Source organism: Stenella coeruleoalba (assembly GCF_951394435.1).
Source record: "Stenella coeruleoalba genome assembly, chromosome: 15".
NCBI lineage: Eukaryota > Metazoa > Chordata > Mammalia > Artiodactyla > Delphinidae > Stenella > Stenella coeruleoalba.
This window is the reverse complement of record NC_137161.1, coordinates 81998046-82009946: the sequence shown is the minus strand read 5'-3', so window position 1 is coordinate 82009946 and position 11901 is coordinate 81998046. Positions and strand designations below refer to the sequence as shown.

The following is an 11901-nucleotide window of genomic DNA, read 5'->3' as shown; positions in this document are numbered from 1 at the left end:
TACTTGTATTTCCTTAATTAAAAAAAAAATTCCAAAAATTTGGATGCAATGCATATTATCAGTGGGTAGCACTAGAAAGATAATCAGATAGATTTAGGCTCTAATCCAAGTTCTTAGCTGTGTTTAATGCAACAAGGAAAGAATGGGAAAGAAAGAGGGACTCTGCAAAATTAATTTTTAAAAAAGTCAAATATATAGAGTGCCTCTTGTAGGCACTGAACTGTACAAGGTGTTCTGGAGTATAAAATATCTACCATCTAAGTAGAAAGACAATTCTAAGTGACTGCAATACATTCTCAGGGAAGTAACACGGGGGGACAAGATTTGGTCCAAAAGCAGAAGTTCCAGAAGAGTGACAAGGACAGAACTCTCATGGTTCCGCCCTCGCTCTGCTGGAAAGTGTGTTCCGGTGGGGCTCCTGACTCACGCAGTCCTGCTTCAAGGCAATACGCTACCAAAGGGCGTCCCTAGACTCTAGCTGGACTCAATCTTTCTTGGGTGTAATGCCCAGGGCAGTATGACCCATGATTACTGAAATACTCCAAAAGCCAAAGAATGTAGTTTCTGGAAAGAAAGAGAGAGAGAGAAACAAAACAGCTCATGCAGAAGCATGTCAAAATGATGGGGCTTTATTTCTATGGATTCTTTGGTGTCGGATGAGGTGTGAACTCTGTCTAAAGCTGTCCCCACATTCAAGACATCTGTAAGGCTTCTCTCCAGTGTGAGTTCTCTGGTGTTTAACGAGGGTTGCGCTCTGACTGAAGCTTTTCCCACATTCTTGGCATTCGTAGGGTTTCTCCCCGGTGTGGATTCTCTGGTGTTTGGAGAGGTCGGAACACCGTTTAAAGCTCTTCGCACACTCTTCACACGTGTAGGGTCTCTCTCCCTGGTGTGTCCTCTGATGTCTAAAATGGTTGGAGATACGGCAGATTTCCCCGCACTCGTGACACGTGTAGTGCTTCTGCCCCATGTGGACTCTCTGATGCCGGTTGAGGTGTGAGCTCTGTCTGAAGCTGTCCCCACATTTGGGGCACGTGTACGGCTTCTCACCTGTGTGTGTCCTCTGGTGTTTAACAAGGGTTGCGCTCTGACTGAAGCTTTTTCCACATTCTTGGCATTCGTAGGGCTTCTCCCCAGTGTGGATTCTCTGGTGTTTGGAGAGGTCGGAACACCGTTTAAAGCTCTTCGCACACTCTTCACACGTGTAGGGTCTCTCTCCCTGGTGTGTCCTCTGATGTCTAAAATGGTTGGAGATACGGCAGATTTCCCCGCACTCGTGACACATGTAGTGCTTCTCCCCCATGTGGACTCTCTGATGCCGACTGAGATTTGAGCTCTGTCTGAAGCTGTCCCCACACTTGGGGCAGGTGTAAGGCTTCTCTCCAGTGTGAGTCCTCTGGTGTTTAACGAGGGTAGCGCTCTGACTGAAGCTTTTCCCACAGACAGAACACCCATAGGGCTTCTCCCCAGTGTGGGTTCTCTGGTGTTTAAAGAGGTCGGAACGCTGTTTGAAACTCTTCTCACAGGTGTCACACGTATAAGGTCTTTCTTCATGGAACCGCCTCTGCGCCTCAAGTAGGCTTGAATGACGGTAGTTTCCCCCACTGTCAGGAGATTCATGAGGTTTCACGGTATCTAACCTGTGTTTGCAATAGTTCCCACGTTCATCACCGGTAATGGGTCTCTCTGCTGTCTGGATGTGCTGAGCAGGAACGAAGTTTGAACTTCTGGCACTAGTCCCCAATTCATTCTTTTTGGAGTCTCCCTCTTCTCTGGGAGCACTCTTGAGATCTGAGATGCTGGTGGCTCCCTGATCTTCAGGAGGCTTTTCAAGTTTCAGCAGTGAGGGGTTGCCTGATGGCTTTTCTATCCTGTCCTCATGGGCAACCCCACACTCGGAAGACAGGGGCCCCTTCTCCTGGGACTCTTGTAGCTGCCCTTGTGGCTCCACTTCTTCTAGAATTTCTTGCTTTAGAATCAACTCTTTGTTCTCAGTTCTGGTTTCCAAACCTGAAACATTAAGATACAGATTGCTGACATTTCATCCTTGCACAAGAGTGAATAAGAAAGTGCTAGCAGAAGAACAACCCCCGCCCCAGGCCAAAGCCCTTTTAATGTCCTCCATGAAACCACTCCTGAAGTTAAATTATTTTAACTAACCTGTCAGATGTGCTCACATTTACCTGTACAAACCCCGTTTCTTTCCTTTTATACTTGTGCCTCCGCCGGCCAACCCGTCTCTCCTGCCCCAGCCCCACTGCACTGTCGTGTGAATCACTGTATTACACGAGGCACTACTGGAGAAGGTGTTGACACAGACGGTACAACCTTTATCCCATGCACGCAGGATGCTTTACTAAGAGAGATGAGCTACAGTAACAGACACACCAGGTGCCTCCAGTCTGAAGGCAGGCTCTGGGTAGGCAGTAAATCTAGGACTGATGGAAAGTCTGTGAAGGATTCCATCCCCCAGTCCAGAATTCTTGCAGTTTATTCTCCAGGAAGGCTGAACCAGATAAATTCAGGACTGGGGACATGAGGCACAGCTGAGAACAGGGGACAGGTACCACCTTCCCATGAGGAGAGCCAAGTGAAAATGGACACACTGGTGGAACCTCCATGCACTGTCCTCTGTTCAGGCTCAAACTGTCAGCCCCGAGCCTGACATCCTCCTGGCAGAAAGGGCAGGGATTTCATAGGCTTTAGTCCCTACTGGATTCCCACCTAGAACTGCACCTGGCTTATCTGCATGCAATGAAATATCTGTTGACTGAATCACTCTATGGGAAAACTTAGCAGCCTGGGCCAAAGACCCAGAGACACTGACATGTGGGAATTTCCAGGTAAAACAGCGCCTGATGCCTGACCCTGTCCTGAAGATCACAGTTCACAAGTCCTTCCCAATAGTTTCCAGTCAGAATGCTTGGGTTTAACTGCTAAACACAAACAGAAAGTGAAAGGTTACCAGCATTTCAGGAAAACCTCTGATAGAAATGCCAATGAAACATGCAATCCATGAAATGAGAGAAAACTGAATAACCTATAATTAATATTCGCAGATAAATAAGAGACAATACTGCACCCAGGAAACAAGGAAGCTATAAGAAAAGGGATATGGCTTCCCTGGTGGTGCAGTGCTTAAGAATCCGCCTGCCAATGCAGGGAACATGGGTTCGAGCCCTGGTCCAGGAAGATCCCACATGCCGCGGAGCAACTAAGCCCATGTGCCACAACTACTAAGCTTGCGCTCTAGAGCCCCCAAGCCACAACTACTGAGCCTGAGTGCCACAACTACTGAAGCCCGCATGCCTGGAGCCTGCGCTCCGCAGCGGGAAGCCAGCACACTGCAATGAAGAGTAGCCCCCGCTCACCGCAACTACAGGAAGTCCGCGCCCAGCAACGAAGACCCAATGCAGCCAAAAATAAATAAATAAATAAATCTATTTAAAAAAATAAGAAAATGGATATTTCGGGACTTCCCTGGTGGTCCAGTGGTTGGGACTTTGCCTTCCAATGCGGAGGGTGCAGGTTCGATCCCTGGTCAGGGAGCTGGGATCCCACATGCCTCGCGGCCAAAGAGCCAAGACATAGAACAGGGGTGGTCTTGTGGCCATTTCAATAAAGACTTTGAAAAAAGGGGTCCACATCAAAAAAATCTTAAAAAAAAAAGAAAGAAAAGAAAAGGGATGTTTAAAGAAAAAGAAAAAGCTCTTCAAAATATTAATGAGAGCAGAAATATTTCAACCTAAGAGTTGGGAAATAAAGCTAAGGAGATTTCCCAGAAAGGGAAAGAAAAGATAAGGAAATGGGAAGGAGGTAGGGAACCCTACAGGATCAGCCCATGAGTTCCAACATCCAACTGGAAGAAATCCCAGAAAGAAAACAGGAAAAAATGAGATAAAAATAAATAGATAAAATAAAAGAATACTACAAAAAATTTCTCACAACTCAAAGACGCAAGCGTCTATATTGTCAGGGCCCACCAACTACTCAGAACAGTGAATGAAAAAAGAAACCTCACACCCAGCCACACCCATTGTGAAATTTCATACCAGCAGGAATAAAGAAAAGCTCCTAAAGGCTTCTGCACAGAACAGATGACACACCAAGGATAAAATATCACTGTGGCGTCAGATTTCTCAATTGCAACATGGCAAGTTAGTTACAAAATCCACCGTCTTCAAAATTCAAAGCTAGAGTAATTTCTAAAGTAGAATGCTACATCCAGCCACACCAGGATCTGGATGTGAGAGAGGAATAAAGGCATTTAGACATGCATTGAGTTCCCAAGTATATGTTCTCTGTAATATACTGGAGGTCGTTCTATATCAAATGGAGGGGGTAAACCAAGGAAGAAAATCGTATGGGATCCGGGAAAGAGAAAAAGGTGAGAGTGAAGGAACGTTCTAGGACAACAGCTGTGTAACTGACCTGGAGAAGCCCATCCAGCCTGGAGCAGAGGAAGCTTGAGGAGGAACTCTCCAAGGGGAGAATGAAACTGATGGCCCATCTGATGAATCTGAACTTACTGAGAGGGGTTTACATTTCTAACAGAGAGTTTGTGGGTGAACTGGTGCTCAGGAGTTAGAAAAGGAGGCACGTGCAGAATGAGGCATTATTAATTCTGGGAAAAACTAAAAGCTGTAAAGGAAAAGACTTACAGTCATACATATTAGGTGGGTGAATATAGATAATATTTATATAGGCATAATACTGAAACACTCCCTTAACAAAAACAGACTGATTTACCTATGCTGAGAGAATTACGGACTGTAAATGTGAGCATGCTGGGGAGACAGGACCCTGTCGTCCTTAGCAGGCAGTCAAGAGATAATAACTGAAACTGAGAAACAAAAACCCAGCAGAATAAGCATCTTATTTAGAAATATGAAAATAAATACCACTGGAAGGGGTGAAAAGATTTTAAAGTTATTGTCTCTGCAAAGTTGGAATCAGGATTGAGAAGGGCCTATTTTCCTAAGAAGATTCGAAAAACACAAACCATAAAGTAAAAGATTGAAAAATTTGACTATATTAAAATTTCAAAATTTTATATAACAAAAACGCCATGGTTAGAAAGACAAGCCACCTCTATAACCAATAAAATAACAAAGGATTAGTATCAAAAACATAAAGAACATCCACAAAACAATTTAAAAGATAGTGGAGGAAAGGAGAGGAGATAAGGATACACCATTCATTAATCCTAACAGTATTACTTACTGAGCACCTACTCTGTGCCAGGCACTATTCTTGGCACTTGGGATATAAATGAACAAAACAGACAAAAATCCTTCCCCCTGTGGAGCTGACATTCCAGAAGGGGTGGTCAGACAACAGATGAACATAAAGTCAAATATATAGGATGTCAGAGGGTAATAAATGCTATGGACCACGTCAGGCAAGGCGAGGGATCTGTGAGGTGGCTGATGGCAGGAATCATGTATTAACATGACGGTCAGGTCAGGCCTCGCCGAAAAGTGAGATGTGAGCACAGGCTTGAAACAAGCCAGGGAGTCTGTTTGGTGGAGATCCGGAGGAATAATATTTCAGGCAGAGGGAGCAATCAGAGCAAAGACCGTGAGGCAGGATGCCCACCACGCTCAAGGAGCAGCAAGGTCAGTGAGGCTGGGGGCGTAAGTGAGGGGAGAGCAGAAGGGAACAGGGCCACGTCCCATCAGGCACCACAGGCTTTTACTCTGCGTGAAATGAGGAGTATTCAGGTTATGAGCAGAGGTGTGATGCAAACCAACATTCTAAAAGGAACACTTGGGCTACTGGGTTAAGACATCGTGCTGTCAGCTGAACACCAAATGTTGCCAAGCGTGTGGAGAAAGAAGAATTCTCATATACGGCTGGTAGGAGTACAGATTGGCTCCCATCATTTTGGACAGCAAGATGGGCAAACACCCCTAAGTATATTCTCTTCAGAGACTCCTACATATGAACACAGGGAGAAAGAGACAGGAACGTTTGGTATAATACTGTGTGTAATGGTGAAAAACTAGAAGCCTTAACGTCCGTTGACAGGAGAATGGATAAGTAAATATTGGAATAGTCATACAATGAAATATATAGATGTTAAAATGAATAAACTAGAGCTACACGTATCAACATGGATAAATCCCAAAAATGCAATGTTGAGAAAAAAGCCAAGGTGCAAAAGAACCATACAGTAATATAATTGATATACTATAAAAACATGTAAAAATACTATATACGTTTACATGTTTACATATTTACGTGTTTACATACATTTATATAGAGAGAGTGTGTATATGTGGCTACATGTATAAGTAGAAAGAACATAAAACAAGCATGGAAATGGCAAGTCAGGATATTGGTTACCGCTGGAGAAGGATCAAGGGTAGAGCTTTCAGGGAGGGCACACGGAGCTTCACCTATAGCTATGGCTGTAATATATTATCTCTTCAGAAAAAAAAAATGAAGCCATGGCCAATATTAAAATTCGATAAACCTGGGTGGTTAATCCTCAGGTGCTCATTCTATGTTTTTATACTTTCTTATGTATTTTTATTAAAAAATGAACGAAAATAAAAAGCTGACTCTATCACCTAACAATACAGAAGAGAGACGTCTTGCTTGGGTCACAAAAGGGACTCGAAGGCTCTCAACCTGTGTCTGAATGGCAGGCTGGCTGGGGGATTTACTGAAGCAAGCCCTCCACGAATCACACAGCTGGAAACAAGCAAAGGCAGGGCACTTACTTGGCGAGACTGCATTCCCATAATCCTTTGGCGCACTCTCCCTGTAGAGGTCCCTCTGTGCTGGGCCCAGACGCTCCCACTCCTCCCAGGTTAGAGACACAGCCACATCCTGGACTGTCACCAACCCCTGAAACAACACAAGACCTCCCTCAGCACCTGCCGTCCCAGGATGGCGTCACCAACAGTGCCAGGATGAAGCCGGACTCCAGAGAGGAGTCTGCGAGCGCTGAGAAACCGAGTCACGACCAACGGAGTCTTTATCAGTGAGCCTTGTACTGATGCGGGAGTTGCAAAGTGACTAAAAACAGAAGCTGGCATTCTCCTGCAATCCTGAAAAGCCTTTCTATGAACTGCCTACACTAACTTGGGGGGAGAGCAAAATATTCATTTGGGTTACACTGCTGTGATTTATCAAAGCAGAAACCTGATATGGATTGAAAATATACAGGTTAACCAGAGTCCCGAGTTGCAGTGCTGGCTTTCAGATGCTGTTTCCTCACCTGTGAAATGGATACAAAGATCTATCTTCAGAGGAAGGTACCTCACCAACAGCAGTAATGTGTTTTCCCCTGAGCCTCTCCTTTCCTTGTAAAGGAAAACCACACTCCTGTGTGTCTCCTCTGCTCTCAGTACTCTGAATATTCACTACAACACCCCTTCACTTCTGACACCAGGTGTGTGCATTTCCACAGGTCAGGCAATTCTGTGGCACCAGCTGGGTGTCCTACGGTTTAATAACTCTGACCTTACCTACCTGGAGATGGTGTGACGTCCCATTAGGTTAAAGGGCTCATGTTTCATACACATCCTAAAGTTCACGCAAAATGTAATAAGGAAAGAACTTATGAAGACCACAGCATCCCTCACACCTCCATTCCCACCACCAGAACACGTTCACTCCTCACCTGGCGTGAGGTCTCATCAAGCTCTCTCTGTAGAGCCCAAACCAAGGCGGCAGCCTCCTCCCCGCTCTCCGGGCAGTGCTTGCGCACCCAGGCCTGGAGCTCCTGGGGCAAGATGGTCAGGAACTGCTCCAGCACCAGCAGCTCCAGGATCTGCTCTTTCGAGTGCACCTCGGGCCTCAGCCACCGACGACAAAGTTCCCTGAGTCGGCTCAGCGCCTCTTCGGGTCCGGCCACCTCTTGATAACGGAACCGCCTAAAATGCCGTCGGGAAGTTTCGGGATCCGGACAGTCCCCTGGTGGGTCGGACTCCCCACCTCCGGGTGAATCTTCCTCCACTTTCACTATCCAAGGTCCATCACTCAGGGGCAGAGCAGCGACCCTGCCTTGACTTGCGGTCCAGATCCAACTCATCCTTCTCCTGCAAGTGCGCACTTTCCCGGAGTTCTGCCTTCAGGTGAAATGACAGCAAACCCAGCAAAAAGCCACGGAGCTCATCGGATCTCCCCAAAGCAGCGGCTGCCCACCGTCCCCTCCCTAACAAGCCCCCACCTTGCCCAGCCCCCTCCTACCCGCAGCTACTCCTCCCAGAAGCTGACAAGTCCCGTGACAAAACCCAGCAGGAATAGCCCCAGCAGGAAGTGCGTCCCGACACCCTGCTGTGTCCACCCCTCCCGGGCATTTCCGGGGCCTCTCTAGGCTCCCCGGAGGAGTGAGGTGCATCTCGGTGGTTCGCTGTCCTCACCCCTCAGAGATACTCTGCCCGAGTACATTTTAATGTGGCGTTTATAGTCCTTAAGGTTACCGAACTAAAGGATATTCTCCCTTTAAAAATGAAGGGGCTTCCCGGGCTTCCCTGGTTGCGCAGTGGTTGGGAATCTGCTTGCCAACGCAGGGGATACGAGTTTGAGGCTGGCCTCGGGAGAATGCGGAGCAGCGAGAGGCCATCGCAATGAGAGGCTCGTGCACGGCAATGAAGACGTAGCCCTCACTTACCGCCACTAAAAAGAAAGCCCACGCGCAGCAACGAGGACCCAACGCAGCCAAAAATTAAAAGTGAATGTCATTCTTTAACACACTATCTGTGAATAAAATTTTGTAAATTTTGTGTTAGGGAAAGTTAAAGTTCCAACTGTACAATAAGTGGTCATTCATCCACTGGGTATTCATTTAATGCAAGAAAGGTTTGTTGAGTATCTTCTACATGCCAGGCATCGTGCTTGACACTACAGACACAAAACTGGGAAGACATAGTCCCCGTCCTCCGTTGTTCAGTCTCCTAAGGGAGACAGACACTTAAACAAATCCTTGCAGGACAGTGTGGTAAATGCAGTACTTTGAGGTGTATGCAGTGTCTATTTGTATAACCAGAGGTGGAAATAATCAACCATGCCTAATGGAGAGGGTACAGTGAAAGACTTCACAGAAGAGATTAAGCTTCACAGAAGAGATAATGCTTAAAGAGTCCATGTGGACTGAGGACATATTTTAATTTAATTTAATTTTTAAAATTATTATTTTAAAATAAATTTATTTATTTTTGGCTGCGTTGGGTCTTCGTTGCTGCACGGGGGCTGCTGTTTGTTGTGGTGCGTGGGATTCTCGTTGCAGCGGCTTCTCTTGTTGCGGAACACGGGCTCTAGGTGCACGGGGTAGTTGCAGCGCACGGGCTCAGGAGTTATGGCTTGCAGGCTATAGAGCACAGGCTCAGTAGTTGTGGCACCTGGGCTTAGTTGCTCTGCGGCATGTGGGATCTTTCTGGACCTGGGCTCGAACCCGTGTCCCCTGCATTGGCAGGCAGATTCTTAACCACTGTGCCACCAGGCAAGTCCCTTTAATTTTAAAATGGGTTAAATTTATAGGCAATAAATCCATAGTAGATTGTATCATCCCCTCCAACTTTAGATTTCCTATGCCCAGCTTCCTTGCAATGCTTCACAGTATCCAGGTTGCCAAGGATTTTGTCCTATTCTAAGTCCTACTCCCCTGCTCTATCATTTACTCCCTCTTCCTCACTTCATTTTAAGTATCTGCATGGACACTGCCACCCCACCTCTTTTCTGTGCCAGTGTTCAGAAAAATAAACCATGCAACTGAAATGAAGGATACTATACATTAGTTTAATATTTACATTAAATCATCTGCATTATTTAACAAGTGAAGAATTATCTAAGTTATGTTATGGTAAATGCATTTAAAATATCATTTATTTCAATAAGTATTGTACAATTAATGTCCTGATTTATGAATGCAAAGTCCCAGGCAGGGTCAGGATTCCATATGACATATCTGTGGACTAAAGTTTAAATTATAAACTAATGATTTAACCATAGTTTGTGCAAAAGCACAGGCAGTCAACCCCTACTTTAGGCTCTAGCAGGTAAGTGGCTGTATTAGTCTGTTGTGATCTGTTTTGATTGGACATTAACAGGACAAAAAAACAGGAAAAGGCAGATTTTTGGGGATTAATTTTTATGTCCCATCCACTTACACAGAAAAAATTCACTACTCACAAGGCTCATATTCATCATTTTACAAATTTAGAGCAACATGTAATACTTTTAAAATATTTATTTACTTGGCTGCTCTGGGTCTTCGTTGCCACGTGCGGGATCTTCTTTGTGGCCTGCGGGATCTTTAGCTGTGGCCTGCAGGATCTTTTAGTTGCGGCATGTGGGCTCTTAGTTGCAGCATGCATGCAGGATCTAGTTCCCTGATCAGGCATCAAACCCAGGCCCCCTGCATTGGGAGCACAGAGTCTTAACCACTGGACCAGCAGGGAAGTCCCAACATGTAATAATTTAATGACATAACTTGTCACATGTTTGCATCTGATCTCTCCAGGCGGTTTGAAAGTCCCTGGGGGCAGAAACTTTGCACAAGTCTACTTTTTCATCTGTGTGGGAATGCTATCACAGTCTGGCAGGAAGTCAAAAGCTCTTTTCCCAGTATTGCAGGACAAGGCTTTGAGTAGGGTTGGGTGGCCAAGGATGGCAAGGGAATTGGACAGAATGCAAATTCACAAATAAGAGAACCCTTTATAGTATAGGCAAATCTAGCTCCAGACAATATCCACCTATAATAACTAGTAACGGAATACAGAAGAGAATATCACGTTCTATGAAGGCAGTTCAAGGATTTTTCATCTCCTCCCAGTGAGAGGAGATGTAGGTCTCCTTACTAGCTGATTACCAGTCCGGGCTCCACTAGTTCCTGCTTCTGGGTTGTGTGACTGTGGACCCTGATCATGATATAGTGATTTGCTTAGCTCTTATCTCCCTTTCTCCTGTAATGTAACTTTTGCCTTCATCTGCAGAATATCAAGTGCTTTCATCTGCTCTCACTGATATCATTGAATGACATATTTCTCTGTTCCCAATGCCTTTTCTGATGCTTTGTTCAAAAAAGTTAATTGAAGAATGCTAGCTGCCTCATCTTTTAAAAATAATTAAGTGAGGGGAGAAAGTGAGAAAAGGAAAACAGGGCAGGAATAAATAAGATGGAGCCAGGGATAAGATGGGATTAGAAATTGCCCACTGTAAACTGCTGTTTACTGGCAAAAGGTAGCCCACAGTTTGGCTTTGAGAAGCCTCAGCAGCCAAAGCAAGAAGAAAACAAGATCAGTTACGTGATTTACAGTGTATCTCGGGTAAAAGCGAACTACTATAGTGGCTTAGGAGAAATCCACCTATTCTTGGTACCAAGAAGGAAGAGAAATTTATACTCATAAGAGCAAAGCTTGGGCTTCCCTGGTGGCGAAGTGGTTAAGAATTCGCCTGCCAATGAAGGGGTCACAGGTTTGAGCCCTGGTCCCGGAAGATCCCACATGCCACGGAGCAACTAAGCCTGTGCGCCACAACTACTGAGCCTGCGCTCTAGAGCCCTTTCTCCACAACAAGAGAAGACACCGCAATGAGAAGCCCGCGCACCGCAACAAAGAGCAGCCCCCGCTCGCCACAGCTAGAGAAAGCGCGCACACAGCAACGAAAACCCAACGCAGCCAAAATAAAAAATAAATAAAATAAAAAAAAAATAAGAGCAAAGCTTAACTTATTAGCATACTTAATTTGCAAGACAAGCCAGGTTACAGTGACCTGGGTATTTTCTGCTTATGCCTCTGAAAATCATAAGCAAAACTTAAATTGTTACCCCAAATTGATAAGACGTAACCGCTAACCAATTCCCTTTCATTTAAGAAAATTCTAATATTGTAACCAATCTCTGTGAAGAATAAACAGTCACTGCCTCCACACTATATACGATACTTTAAA

General features: G+C 45.3%; 1 protein-coding gene across 1 annotated transcript; it reads right to left on the bottom strand.

The window, feature by feature from the left end:
- Positions 1-393: 393 nt before the first annotated feature.
- ZNF394 (zinc finger protein 394) lies at positions 394-8124 on the bottom strand. The gene is made up of 3 exons (XM_079944466.1): positions 7634-8124; positions 6729-6855; positions 394-2010 (listed from the first exon to the last, which is right to left on the bottom strand). The coding sequence occupies exons 1-3, from the start codon at positions 8042-8044 to the stop codon at positions 614-616; spliced, it is 1935 nt and encodes a 644-aa protein (XP_079800592.1). The 5' UTR covers positions 8045-8124; the 3' UTR covers positions 394-613.
- Between the last annotated feature and the right edge of the window lie 3777 nt (positions 8125-11901).

Excerpts from the sequence above, each read along its gene's own strand:
- ZNF394 (XM_079944466.1), bottom strand. The coding sequence starts at position 8,044 with ATGAGTTGGATCTGGACCGCAAGTCAAGGCAGGGTCGCTGCTCTGCCC. Across the intron at positions 6,856-7,633 it reads TTGATGAGACCTCACGCCAG|GGGTTGGTGACAGTCCAGGA; the intron begins GTGAGGAGTGAA and ends GTGTTGTTTCAG. Across the intron at positions 2,011-6,728 it reads TGGGAATGCAGTCTCGCCAA|GTTTGGAAACCAGAACTGAG; the intron begins GTAAGTGCCCTG and ends TTAATGTTTCAG.